This window comes from Hyperolius riggenbachi, chromosome 1 (assembly GCF_040937935.1).
Source record: "Hyperolius riggenbachi isolate aHypRig1 chromosome 1, aHypRig1.pri, whole genome shotgun sequence".
In the NCBI taxonomy this organism is placed as follows: domain Eukaryota; kingdom Metazoa; phylum Chordata; class Amphibia; order Anura; family Hyperoliidae; genus Hyperolius; species Hyperolius riggenbachi.
The window spans coordinates 427,506,404-427,520,384 of NC_090646.1; the positions used below are offsets into that span (position 1 = coordinate 427,506,404).

General features: G+C 40.6%; 1 protein-coding gene across 1 annotated transcript in view; it reads right to left on the reverse strand.

Moving 5' to 3' along the window:
• SLC28A3 (solute carrier family 28 member 3) overlaps positions 1-13,981 on the reverse strand; it is a 94,695-nt gene that overhangs the window by 27,119 nt on the left and 53,595 nt on the right. Inside the window, exons 7-8 of the mRNA XM_068271421.1 lie at positions 13,525-13,638; positions 5,014-5,091 (exon numbers count right to left, since the gene is read on the reverse strand). Coding sequence (XP_068127522.1) covers positions 5,014-5,091; positions 13,525-13,638 — 192 coding nt within the window. The remainder of the gene's footprint in view (positions 1-5,013; positions 5,092-13,524; positions 13,639-13,981) is intronic.

Consider the following 13,981-nt stretch of genomic DNA (forward strand, 5'->3'; position numbering starts at 1 on the left):
TAGTCTGGCTGAGCGGTGTACACAGAGTGTCAGTAAACAATGGTATATAGTCTGGCTGAGCGGTGTACACACAATGCTATATAGTCTGCTATATAGTGTCAGTAAACAATGGTATATAGTCTGGCTGAGCGAGCGGTGTACTACTGTTCCCAGCAGAATCAGAGTGGCAGTAAACAATGGTATATAGTCTGGCTGAGCGGTGTACACAGAGTGTCAGTAAACAATGGTATATAGTCTGGCTGAGCGAGCGGTGTACTACTGTTCCCAGCAGAATCAGAGTGGCAGTAAACAATGGTATATAGTCTGGCTGAGCGGTGTACACAGAGTGTCAGTAAACAATGGTATATAGTCTGGCTGAGCGAGCGGTGTACTACTGTTCCCAGCAGAATCAGAGTGGCAGTAAACAATGGTATATAGTCTGGCTGAGCGGTGTACACAGAGTGTCAGTAAACAATGGTATATAGTCTGGCTGAGCGAGCGGTGTACTACTGTTCCCAGCAGAATCAGAGTGGCAGTAAACAATGGTATATAGTCTGGCTGAGCGGTGTACACAGAGTGTCAGTAAACAATGGTATATAGTCTGGCTGAGCGGTGTACACAGAGTGTCAGTAAACAATGGTATATAGTCTGGCTGAGCGGTGTACACAGAGTGGCAGTAAACACAATGCTATATACTCTGGCTGAGCGAGCGGTGTACTACTGTTCCCAGCAGACACAGAACAGTGAACAGAATGCTATATAGTGTGGCTGAGCGAGCGGTGTACCACTATTCCCAGCAGACACAGAACAGTGAACAGAATGCTATATAGTGTGGCTGAGCGGGCGGTGTACCACTATTCCCAGCAGACACAGAACAGTGAACAGAATGCTATATAGTGTGGATGAGCGAGCGGTGTACCACTATTCCCAGCAGACACAGAACAGTAAACAGAATGCTATATAGTGTGGCTGAGCGAGCGGTGTACCACTATTCCCAGCAGACACAGAACAGTGAACAGAATGCTATATAGTGTGGCTGAGCGGGCGGTGTACCACTATTCCCAGCAGACACAGAACAGTGAACAGAATGCTATATAGTGTGGATGAGCGAGCGGTGTACCACTATTCCCAGCAGACACAGAACAGTAAACAGAATGCTATATAGTGTGGCTGAGCGAGCGGTGTACCACTATTCCAAGCAGACACAGAACAGTGAACAGAATGCTATATAGTGTGGCTGAGCGAGCGGTGTACCACTATTCCCAGCAGACACAGAGTGGCAGTAAACAGAATGCTATATAGTGTGGCTGAGCGAGGTACACAGAGTGGCAGTAAACAGAATGCTATATAGTGTGGCTGAGCAAGCGGTGTACTACTATTCCCAGCAGACACAGAGTGGCAGTAAACAGAATGCTATATAGTGTGGCTGAGCGAGGTACACAGAGTGGCAGTAAACAGAATGCTATATAGTGTGGCTGAGCAAGCGGTGTACTACTGTTCCCAGCAGTGACACAATGACAGGGGGGACCCTGGCTAGCGTGGCTGGAGCGCGAACTACCCTGCCTGCCTACCCAAAGCTAAACCCACAGACAAATGGCGGAGATATGACGTGGTTCGGGTATTTATTTACCCGAACCACGTGACCGTTCGGCCAATCAGAGCGCGTTCGGGTCCGAACCACGTGACCCGTTCGGCCAATCACAGCGCTAGCCGAACGTTCGGGGAACGTTCGGCCATGCGCTCTTAGTTCGGCCATATGGCCGAACGGTTTGGCCGAGCACCGTCAGGTGTTCGGCCGAACTCGAACATCACCCGAACAGGGTGATGTTCTGCAGAACCCGAACAGTGGCGAACACTGTTCGCCCAACACTAGTACAGTGACATGTCTGACAACATGTTTCACCCAATTTAGGCTTTGTCAGGAGTGCAACAGACATAACATCAGTCTCAACTTGTGGAAAACAAATAATATATATATATATATATATATTGGTACCACACAAGTTACCACACAATTATCTGCTGAATGCAGTCCTGTGATGTCAGCATGACTTTGAATACTATAACAATTTTCTCTTTTTATAACAACTTTCTCTTTTAAGTGATTAATGCACAACAAATAACACAAAGTGGGGTTGCCACAGAGTACCAAAGAATAACAACCCAACATCTTATTTAAAGGGAACCAAACATTAATCTGTGAAAATTGCCTTGGAAATCCTTTACCATGAGTATATATATATATATATATATATATATATATATATATATACTAGCTGATGGCCCGGCATTGCCCGAGTATGTATTTGGCTGGTGTTGGCTCCGCTCACTTTTTCTAACCCTAATACTCAATTACTCAATGGCCTAGTTTGTGAGCTTCGCAGTCTCTGACATTAATATTTGCATTGAAATGAAACAAATCTGGCTGTGGCTCCATCCCCTTTTCTGAATTTGAACCCCAGTCACCCAATTACCAACTGTACCAGGTTTGAGGCTTGTGTCATTAACAGTGCAAGATTGGCAGCAATTAAATATTCCCCTTAAAAATCAATAGGTGATTTTTGATTGGCTTTTGTAGGCCCCACCCACTTTTCTGAATTTTAATCCCAGTCAATTGTGCAAAGTTTGAGAACCTTACCATTAACAGTGTAAGAAAATATTTATATATATTCTTTTTTTTTCATTATTTTTCTAACCTGTATGAAATTCACCTTTAGTTTAAAAATTACCTTCCCTATCCTCCCCCAACCGAGAGCGGCCACTTAAGTGGAATAGCAATGCGGCACGTAAAGTGTCATGGGATGCTTTGCAAAGAATTGGGGGTACTGTAGTTTATTTTCCAATCCTGAGAGACTGACATCAAAGAGTATGTAGAGAAAAAGCTTTCTGCTCTCTGTACAATTATTCCAATGACTGCATCTGCTCAGCCACTGATAAGAAATCATACAAATATTTTTAGACAGCCCCTATTCAGTGTGCAGCTGGGTCTTATGTACAGTGCCCTGCCCCCAGCCTCTCCACTCCCTCCCCAAATGCTGTGTAGCAGTGTGTTCCTCCCTGATTCTCTGCCCAGTCCCTCAAGCATACAACATGGTCTGGGACTTCCTCCTGTCCCGACTTTGGAGAAAACAGTAACTGTACATAAGCCATTGTGATACAGCCTGACTGTGGCTGTAAGCCCTGTGAGTGCTGCATGCAGTGAGCATGTAAATAAGTGATCAGCACTAATTACTCAGCTCTCCTTCTCGAGTAATGCTTCTGCTGTTTACTTTTCTTTATCAGGCAACAGATAATGAGTGGTTCTCTCTCTCTGCTCCTCCCCCACCACCAACAAATGGTAATCTTTGTGAGATGCAGTAGTGCTATTTTTTTATTGCTTCCTGCAACTTGCCTGTGATTTCTCTGTCTCTCTGTCTCTCTTAAGGGGCCCATACACCTAACGATTTTCCCGCCGATATACAGCCGTTTTGATCACAGTGATCGAAACGGCTGTGAAATCGCCGCGCACACCGCTGACAGAACGATTGATTTCCATCCGAAACTGATCGTTCCCATCGATTCCCGTTGACCCATCAATGCAGAAGATTTTTCTTGGTCATCGGCGGGTCGGGAGTGCGTCATTAGCGGCGTTCGAATTCCCGACGACCGACGCAATACAGCGTTAATACATAACCTGCTCCAGCCGGCGCGAGTCCCCTGGTTTTCTTCTCCGCTTCGGGCTTCGGGCTCCAGAGCTACACAGAACTTCCTGTCCCGGAAGGAAGTTTAAACAGTAGAGCGCCCTCTACTGTTTAAACTTCCCCTGGACAGGAAGTTCAGTAGCCGGAGCGTGGCGGGGCCGGAGCGGAGAAGCCAGCGGGGACTCGCGCCGGCCAGAGCAGGTAATGTATGCAGGGGGGGCAGGGCAGCAGCAGCGGCAGCTCCACAGATTGTGATCAGTTTCAGGCTGAAATCGATTCACAATCTGTTTGCAGTAAAGGTAGCCATACGATCCCTCTCTGATCAGATTCGATCAGAGAGGGATCTATCTGTTGGTCGAATCTGATGGCAAATCGACCAGTGTATGGCCACCATAACTTTCACATGGCTGATGACTCTCTCTGCATGTTTGTCTTATGATGTTTATTTGTATCTTTCATTCCATTTACATGTAATGGTCTATGTGTGTTTACTACAGCTAAACCTAAACCTACTCTCACATAGAACTCTTCCAACCCCCATACACACTTAACCATGTTAACATCCCCCCTCATGCCTGACCTTAAAACCCCCACCTTCGTGATGCCTAACATTAACACTTATCTTGCCACAAATTTGTCACAAAAAAAACACAAAATTTGGGGTGGCGCCATAGGCGTCATAGGCCTCAATTCACGGAGCATTATCAAACATTTATCAAACACTTTATCAAACGTTTGATAATTTACCTCATGGGTAAAATCTCACTAAGGTGTTATATATTTGTTGAATGTTTTATCGGTAAAATATTCGATAAATATATAACACCTTAGTGAATTTAAAATGAGATTTTACCCATGAGGTAAATTATCAAACGTTTGATAAAGTGTTTGATAAACGTTTGATAATGCTCCGTGAATTGAGGCCATAGCAATATTAGTCATAGATGGAAATTTGTGTGCCGGAGGCTGCCCACTATGCAAACTGTGGCTACAGATAGCAGGTGCCCAACTTTCCCTCTGCAATTGATTTTAATGTGGATGGCCATGGCGGCACCCAAACTTGGCAGTGCAGCTGGTGCCTAATTTTCTTGCTTCTTCGGGGGGAGGGGGCATCAAAGGTTTTGCAGGGGAGACCAGAGATTTCTAGCTACGCCCCTGACAACACCCCTGTCGTTCCTTGTCTCCTGTCACCACTGTACAACTCAATTCAATACATGCAGTGACCAATTTTAACTCATATCACCATTTATATCTGTCTTTGTCTCCAGAAGATTTCACTAATGTAGCCTCTAACTTGCGTAACACTTGAGATCACATTTTTTCTATTTGTGTCATAGTACTGTGTAGATCTTACCTTAAAAGCAAAAAAGTGGTCAACATACTTTTCTCCGAATACAAATTTTGAACCAGTGTTAGAGTATTCCAGGAAAGTCTGAAAACAAAAGAAACATATCAAATAATTAGTGCAGGCTGACTACATTAAGCATTAGGATTATTCTAGGAATATACATTTTGCAAATGTTACATACATAAAGGCAAAACTTGCAAAGTATTAATAACATGATAAGAGTATGTTAAATAAAAACCATGGTAAATTATCAAAAATATATATATATGGCACTCAACCATGCATTTTTATGGCTAGACACAGACTACCGTATTTTTCGCACTATAAGATGCACTTTTTCTCCCCCAAAAGTGGGGAGATACACTTTTGCCACAAAGATTCTTTTTTTAATTATTTCACATGTTACTGAGTATTACAAGCATAGAACTGCAAAAAGTAACAATACAGTTTTGTTTGGATAATCTCACCACTTATATTTGCGGGACTGTCTAAAATATAGTCAGTCAGTTCACAAGTATAAAGATTTGTTAAGACTGTGTAATTAGGATTCTATCATCTAGGGGCACTTTATGTTAATTAACACATTCTGATGAACTAAATGGTCTATGTGAGACCAGGATCATGTATAGTAAGTAGTTTTGTTAAGATTTATATTAGCTTTCCCTAACCCTATATGTCACAAATATAAATACAGATAAATGGCCACTGGCACTTTTTAGGGGAAATATTGTATTTGATCTCATTTACAAAACTAGTGTTACATTTAAGAATATGTAATTTGTTTTTGTTTTTTGTGTGATTTAAAAACAGTATTTTATTTTTTACAGAATAAAAACATCCATATACAAATGCATATACTATAAATCCTAATTGTCTTATTTTCATTCCTTTTTCATAAAGTGCTGTTTCTCCCCTATAATTTGCCTGATGAAGAAAGGGCAGCTGAATTCCCTTTCAAAACACGTTACATAATGAGCAAAACTAAAGTCTACAGGGTCCCTGTTTCCTCTGTACGCTTACTGCACCCTCACTCCCTGTCTCAACCCCCTCCCCCATCTCCAAGCAATGAGTGGCTGCAGCATGCAGTACCGCTCAGAGCTGAAGGTGTTTGAATGTTCATGACCTTGCTTGGCTGATCAGCGCTGTACACAGGATTACTATCTGTGGGGAGAAGATGAGAGACGGTCATATCTGCAGTCACATGCCCAGTCTCCGGCTGAGTGGGACACATGCCCGATAGCTGGTTGACCCATACTGGGATACCAGCAAAAGACTGAGGTGAGATCAATCCACGGCTGGCTGGCCTGCTGTACACCACACTCATTGAGTGCGCTCTCCACCGATATTTGTCTCCCCAGTATTGATGCCGTTTTGAACAGACCTAGGAGCCGAACCAAACCACACACAGACAACTTTTATTACTCCTCCTGTACACAGAAGTTTCCCTGCTTACTCCTATAAAAGGGCAATATTGGTGTTCACACCCTATGTATTGGCGAATTTGAAAACACACAGTAGTAAATTAATAGCGTCGAGCTCCATATGTAAGTTCTGATAAGGACATTGCTTAGAGTCCTTCAGTTTACATTGCAATGGAAATGGCACAAGTGCTTCTATGCACATGGAATTATTTTTATTAGCAATAAAAAGGCTGGAATGGCTGAGTGCTTGATGGAACCCATGTTACTTTTATGTGGTTTTTACATTCCAAAATGAATTCACAAATATTTGAGTGGATGTATTTTTACTTTTTGACTTTGCTAGGAAGGATAAAATATAAACTATAAACTAGTTAACCATGTTTTAAGGCAGATTTCTGAGAATCCACATGGAATTCCAGGTAGAGGGTGCATCTGAAGTTCAGCCATTGAAAAGGATTGCAGATACGTATTGTGCATTTGCCTGGTAATCAGAAAAAAGCCTGAATACAAAAAAATATATATTTTTTTATGCTCAGGATGGAACATAATAAAGAATAAAAATATAAACATCAGAGTATGGTGGCTTTGTTTGGAAAGTAGTAAGAAATGCTGTCTCCTTCCTAAAGTTAAAGCTACCCTGATTGAGACATTCATATTCATATACATGTTTGTTAGTATCGATTAGCATTGTCGAATTGGGTGCCAGAATCTGTAGCCTGCATCCGATTCTTTTCCCAGGTCCCATCGCAAAGCTCGCAAGCAATGAAAACTGCACCATTGACTTGCAATGGTTCTGTGTAATGGTGCCCATACACGATACAATAAAAACGTTCCATTTTCCCATTTTTTCGTTCTAAATGATCGAATCGAATGAAAGTAGAACATGTTTTTTTTTTCGATCAAGAAATTCGAACGATTATCCCGTTTTTTCAAAAAAAATCTGATCAGACATGATGGAAAAATCTTTATATTCGATCTAACGGAATAATCTAAATTATCTAATCAAAAAAAATTTAACATTGTACCATGTATGGCCACCATAAAGGTGCCCATACATGGTACAATTTTTCATTTTTTTTTTTGACTAGATAATTTAGTTCGATTATCCCGTTAGATCGAATATAAAGATTTTTCCAGCATGTCCGATCAGATTTATCTAAAAAAAACAGGATAATTGTTCGAATTTCTTGATCGAAAAAAAAATATTTTCATTCCATTCGATCATTTAGAATGAAAAAACGGGAAAATGAAACATTTTTATTGTATCGTGTATGGCCACCTTAAGTGTGATCTGATACCATGCGATGATCACATCACACAAATAGACCCTAAACAGTGGACCTTCAGAGAACTCCAAGCATCTCCAGTGGAGCTGCTATAAGTGAATCAGCAAATTGGGACTGAATTAATTGAACTAGTGGTTATGATACGCCACAGTCGCTTTAGTCAAATCAGACTGCAGTTATATGCGGCATGCACGGCAAGAATTCTGTAAATATATCCAGGGCAATCTGAGTTTATAAAAAAGTTTGTACTGCAGGTGCCTGCTTGAGACTGCAGGTCACACACTTATAATATTATGATATTCTGACTGGAAATGCCTGGAGGACTCAAGAATTTCCTTTTTAATGTTCTCCAGGGCTGGACTATGAGAACAAAAGACGTACGTTTGGGCTGGATTTATTTAGCAACTGCTAAATCAATAACCTTTTAGCAACAATTGCTACGGCCTACTATGAGAGGGCTGCAAACACAAGCAAGAATACAAAGGGAACATAGGCAAGTAATTATGGTACTATATGTTCCCTTGTTTATCTCATCATATCACAAGTCACTTCAGGTGCACATTAAGTTATTTTGAGATCCTTTTGAGGAACTTGCTCTCACGCAAAAGGAAAAAGGATACTCATACAGAGTTTGTATATTTCATAGTCAAAACAACATTTTATAACAATATTCTATTGGCCTGGCCACATGGAAAGCATTGCTATCCTATTTCTGTGACTGTGCATACATTTTTAGTAGCAGGTATACTATATAATCAGACAGCTACTGAACAAAAATCGGCATTAAGAGACCTTTTTTGCAGCTGGTATAGTCAGGGTGTGAAGCCCCAATCGGTCGGAGCTCCACATTCTGGCTATTCCAGCCTGCATGGGGGACAAGGGGTTAAAAAGTTTCAGGAGGGGGGACCCCACAATTTTTTTTGTTAAATTCCCACACTCTAAACATAAAAATTTTTTTTTGGGGAAAATAGGAAAACATGCCAGGGATCTTCATACAGCCATATTGCGGCTGTATGGCGATCCCTGGCCAAAGCGCTGCGGCTGCGTATAGACCCCCTGGAAACCCCGTCAGGAAATTTATTGCGCTTTCGTTTGATGCATGTAAAATTACACTACCGTTAGGTTTGCTACTAAAAGTGACATTTACCGCATTTAAAAGTATACTTTTTTTCCTTCGAAACTTTAAAATCGATTTTCTCAAAAACTATAAGGTCTTTTTGAAAAATTGTTTTTTTCTCTTATTCCTAATGATCTCCTTAACATACCCTACAAATTTAGGGTTTCTAGCATTTAAGGTGGATTTGCTATTAACCATTAAAGTCGGCAGGTTTTTAAATGTGTATTTTTTTCCTTTGAAACTTTAAAATCGATTTTCTCAAAAACTATAAGGCCGATTTTGAAATTTTTTTTTCCTCTTGTAGCCACTGGGGGCCCCTACAAGCTCTGGGGCCCTGGGGCAGCTGCCTCCTTTGCCTTAATGGTAGCGCCGGCCCTGGCTACTGTATATAGCAGGTTACACCTCAAATATCCTTTTCATTAATAAATAAAACATTTAATTACTTCCTTTAGCCATAAAAATTAACAAACAAGAGTAACTGGAGTTTCTTGTTATACTTTTGTTTCTCAAGTATGAGTAATTACTGTCTTTTTCCTGCCAGGAGTTCTCAGTAAAAGTTGAAGCAAAATAGCTGGGTTAATAGACTCCCATGAGATAAGTAAATTCCTCATTCCAGCGTAGCAAATAGCTCTAGCACTGCTTAGAACGTGGATAGACCTCTCTATAATTTAAGCCCATCTAATCCTACTGTAAATCTAAAAGAAACCTGGCTAGTTCACCACTGCATCGCTAGTATTACTGCTCCTTCTGCACTTCCAGTAATGTAGTGAGTTGTGCAGCATCAGTTGCCTAGTGTCCTGCTGATTTGTCAGGCATCAGTAGTGTCTGAGTCAAACACCTAAAACAAGCATGTGGCAAATCCAGTAAACGTCTCTTATCTGCATGCTTGTTCAGGTCTATGGCTAAAAGTATTAGAGGCAGAGGATCAGCAGGACAGCGAGGCGATGTGCATTATTTAAAAATAAGTAAATATGGCAGCCTCCATATCCCTCTCACTTCAAGTGTCCTTTAAAGCAAATCTGTTGTAGAGCAAAACACTTGTGTGATTCATTTTTCATGAGAGCAGCCATTCTTAAAGTGAACCAGAGTTCTCTGAAAGGCACGATTCTTTACTTACCGGGTCTTCCTCCAGTCCCATAAGCACATGTGAGTCCCTCGCCATCCTGCTGCGGTCTGCCGTTCAGCCACGATCAGCCCCAGTAACTTGCATTAGTCTGGGTCTGTTGCGCATGCGCGGGAGGTCCGCACATTCACAGAAGACCCAGACTGGACCTGACTGAGCAAGTTAACGGGGCTGATCGCGGCTGAATGGCAGACCACGGGAGGACGGGAGGGACTCACTTGTGCTTATGGGGCTGGAAGAAGACCCGGGTAAGTAAAGAATCTTGCCTTTCAGAGATCTTTGGTACACTTTAAGCTAAGTACACACATGCAATTATTGTCGCACATCGGGGATAGGGAAACAATCCTTCGGGCAACAAACTGGGGCATGGTGCTGTACAGATGCATCGTTAGCATTCAGGCTAGAAGGGAGGAGGGAAGAATGAAGAATTGTGCATGATGGAGCAGGTGGGGGGAGCAAAAATTGCATTATCAGTCGTACTCAGGTGTCAGGGTTTTTTAAAGATCCAGCGTGCCGGATACCTAAAGTGAACCAGAGACCAAGCACCCTCATGTATTTTACCGTATATATCAGTGGGAACATTAGAGAAAACATCTACCCTGCTCTCTGTTTCATCCTCACTGCTCAGCCTGCTTCTAATCAGCCCTGATAAAATCCCTGACTGAGCATTCAGTCTGGCTTTGCTAAGGAATCATGATATATACAGTAAAATACATGAGGGTGCTTCGTCTCTGGTTCACTTTAAGTGACATCAGATGGCTGCTCTACATGCACTAGTTGCATGAACGATTGTCAGCCAAAGTGGTTGTTATCGTCCCACAGACGTTTCAGCCAATGATTATCGTGCATGTGTACCAAGCTGTAAACTCCTGTTAGGAAAAACACAGTAACTACTTATACTTGTGGGAGGAGAAAAACAACTGACTGCTAATTTGCCAACCTGGGACCTGCACTGCAGAGAAGCATACAGCTAAATACTGTAACCTGTGCTGTAAGCACTATGAATTTAAACAGGTAAGGCAGCAGGAGGTTCCAAAGGGTGTAATCTATTCAAACACTATTTATTAATATCAACCCGTTTAAATCCATGCACACATCAATCTTGTGCAGTACAGGCACTGCCAGTATTGTGAAAGCAGGAAGCATTAGTTATAAAATTCAGTATTTTAATTAATCCTGACCACTCCCATCAAGGCTATTACATTATGAACAGCTTTAGTTTTTTTTTTAGATCTAATACTTCCTGTTTTCACAATAATTGTAGGTGCTGTCTGTGCAAGATGTTTGTGTGCATGAATTTGAGTGTGTGAAGAGTTATTGTGGGTATATACCACTAGGTACGTATCTTTGCTACCTGCTTGCCAATATTAAGCTCTCTTCACCAACTGTGCTGTCTTTTCTTCCGAATTCTCTGGCATAATGGTCACATGACTATTGGTCACATGACTATTGCATCACAGAACACATGACAGTTGCGCTAGTGAGGCATGTTGGGTCAAGATGGTGAATGAGATACTAATGATTATGGATTGAGTGCAGATTGAACGCAGATTGAATGCAAATTTTATATAGCCTTGAATTGTGCCAATCAAAATTCAGCAGGCAGTTAATTGGCTCAGTTCCAAGTGGCAGTTTGTATTAAATATCCATGCAGGGCAGAGTTACTCTCCTAGCATCTCATTGAACATCTCTGCTCAGAACCACATAACGTGAAATGAATTCATAGCATCCAAGCAGTTCTTTCTGCAATGTAGCAGGACATCTCATGCCAAGTTCTGCGGCGTTGGGGATGTAGGCGGGAGAACAAAGGAAGATACAGGGACTATGGTAGCCCAGTCTAGTGTAAGTAGGTGAGAAAGTGGTGATTCAAGCAACCACTGATAAGAGCTTGTAGGGAAGTACCATCCCCACTGGTTTTTGAGAGTAATTGGCAGTCCCTTCTCCCAAAAAATAATCCTTATGATAAAATGTTTGTAGCATTTAGAGTGCTAAAGTAGGCATATTTTTATGAAGCTGCTTTATGTATATTTCTAGAAATGATATAAACTATACATAAATTCAGTCTGTATTTTCACTATTTATATACAATCTTAAAAGATCATGCTGATAAGTACAATTTTAATGACGATTTTAAGGACAACTGAAGTGAGGGGGATATGGAGGCTGCCATATTTATTTCCTTTTAAACAATACAAATTGACTGGCTTTTCTGCTGATCTCTCGTGATCCTTTGCCTCAAATACTTTTGGCCATGGACCCTGAACAAGCATGCAGATCAAATGTACTGTACATGCAGATCAGGTGTTTGATCAAATGTTAGATTTTATATATATATAAATATATATATATATTTCTCTACTAAAATGTGTTTGATTGACTCTAAACTTTATTTCCATCCTTTGAATTGATATATTACTAATTTTAAAATGTTAATATGAAGGAAAATTAAGTAGGATAGAAAGGACCAGTGTGGTTTGAATTACAAAACAACATATTTTTCTTATGAAATCTTTATGGTATGCGTGACTGGGGTTGTGATCAGGGGTGTGGCAGGGCGTGGCTTAAGTGTCCCTCTGTCTGATCTCAAAATGTTGGGATATATATATATATATATATATATATATATATATATATATATATTACCAGGAGGTAGTGGTATATATTTTAGGACTCCTCTCCCAGGAAGTAGTAGTATACATTTTTATATTTAGGACTTCTCTTCCATATATTTTAAGAATCCTCTCCCAGAGAGTAGTGGTATATATATTTTAGGACCCCTCGCCCAGTAAGTAGTGGTATATATATTTTAGGACTCCTTTCCCAGGAAGTGGTGATACATTTAAGACCCCTCTCAGGAAGTAGTAGTATGCCTCATACAATATTACCTAAATAATCTGATCGAAAATATGTTTGTTCACTAAAAACTGTACCATGGCATTGATGGGCAACTTTAGAAAGATAAACTTCAGGCCATCAGTCACAGGCAATAATATCCTTCTGCTCTCAGACATTTTCTCAAAGGACAACCGAAGCGAGAAGAACATGGAGACCGCCATACCCACTTCCTCCCAAACAATACAGTTGCCTGGCAGCCTAGTAGTATGCCTTTTAGGATTCTAATTCTATCCTATTTATCTGTTCACGATTCTGGATAGTCTCATGGTACCAGCACACCAAACAGAGTTAATGGAGTACTGTTGCCATGGTTACAAATAATACAGTTTGTGTTTACTGGTAGATCTGGGAATTCTTAACTGTCTGCAAATTGGAACAATGAGATCATTTAATAACTTCAGTTTACAAAAAGGTGTGTGCATCAAATAGTTGTCTTTCTGTCATTTTTCAAACAAAGATGGAATTTGTCATTAATATAGTCAGTATAGTCCCATTTCCTCACTTTTACCATTTCATGTATGTACTAAAAAAATAAATAGTTATAGAAAAGACCATAAAAATAAAATAAATGGACATGAATCTATCCATGTGTCTGTATCCATAGTATCTGTATACTTGCTGTTTTACCTGAAAGCATTATTTCGTTGTTCTAGCCAATTATTGATAGGCTCTTACCTGGACTTGTATTCCAAGCCAATCAAATGCATCAAACCCTGGCTTAGTCCTTAGGATTAGAAGCCCCAGAAGGAATTGTAGCCCAATGCCCCAAAACACTTGCCGCCAGTTAACCTTATTAGAGGAGAAGGAGGGTTATTTAAATAAAATGTATAATAAAATATGATTAAATGGTAGTGTTCATATACACGAAGCCACTATAGTTAAAAAAAATTCAAATTTTTTAGTATTCTTGACAAATGCTCTTGATAGAAAATATACTAACTAACGGTATTTTCAATTAAAACTTAGAAACGTGTTTATCTCACAGATTTGAACACAGCAATTCATCAAACAGTAGCCATCAAAATATGTGTTAGAGCTCAACTCCAGACAGAGTTTTTATTTCCTCAGTTTTGTAAACATTTATATTGAGCTGTAGAGCTTTGCTGAGAAAATTGAACAATAAACCAGCTGG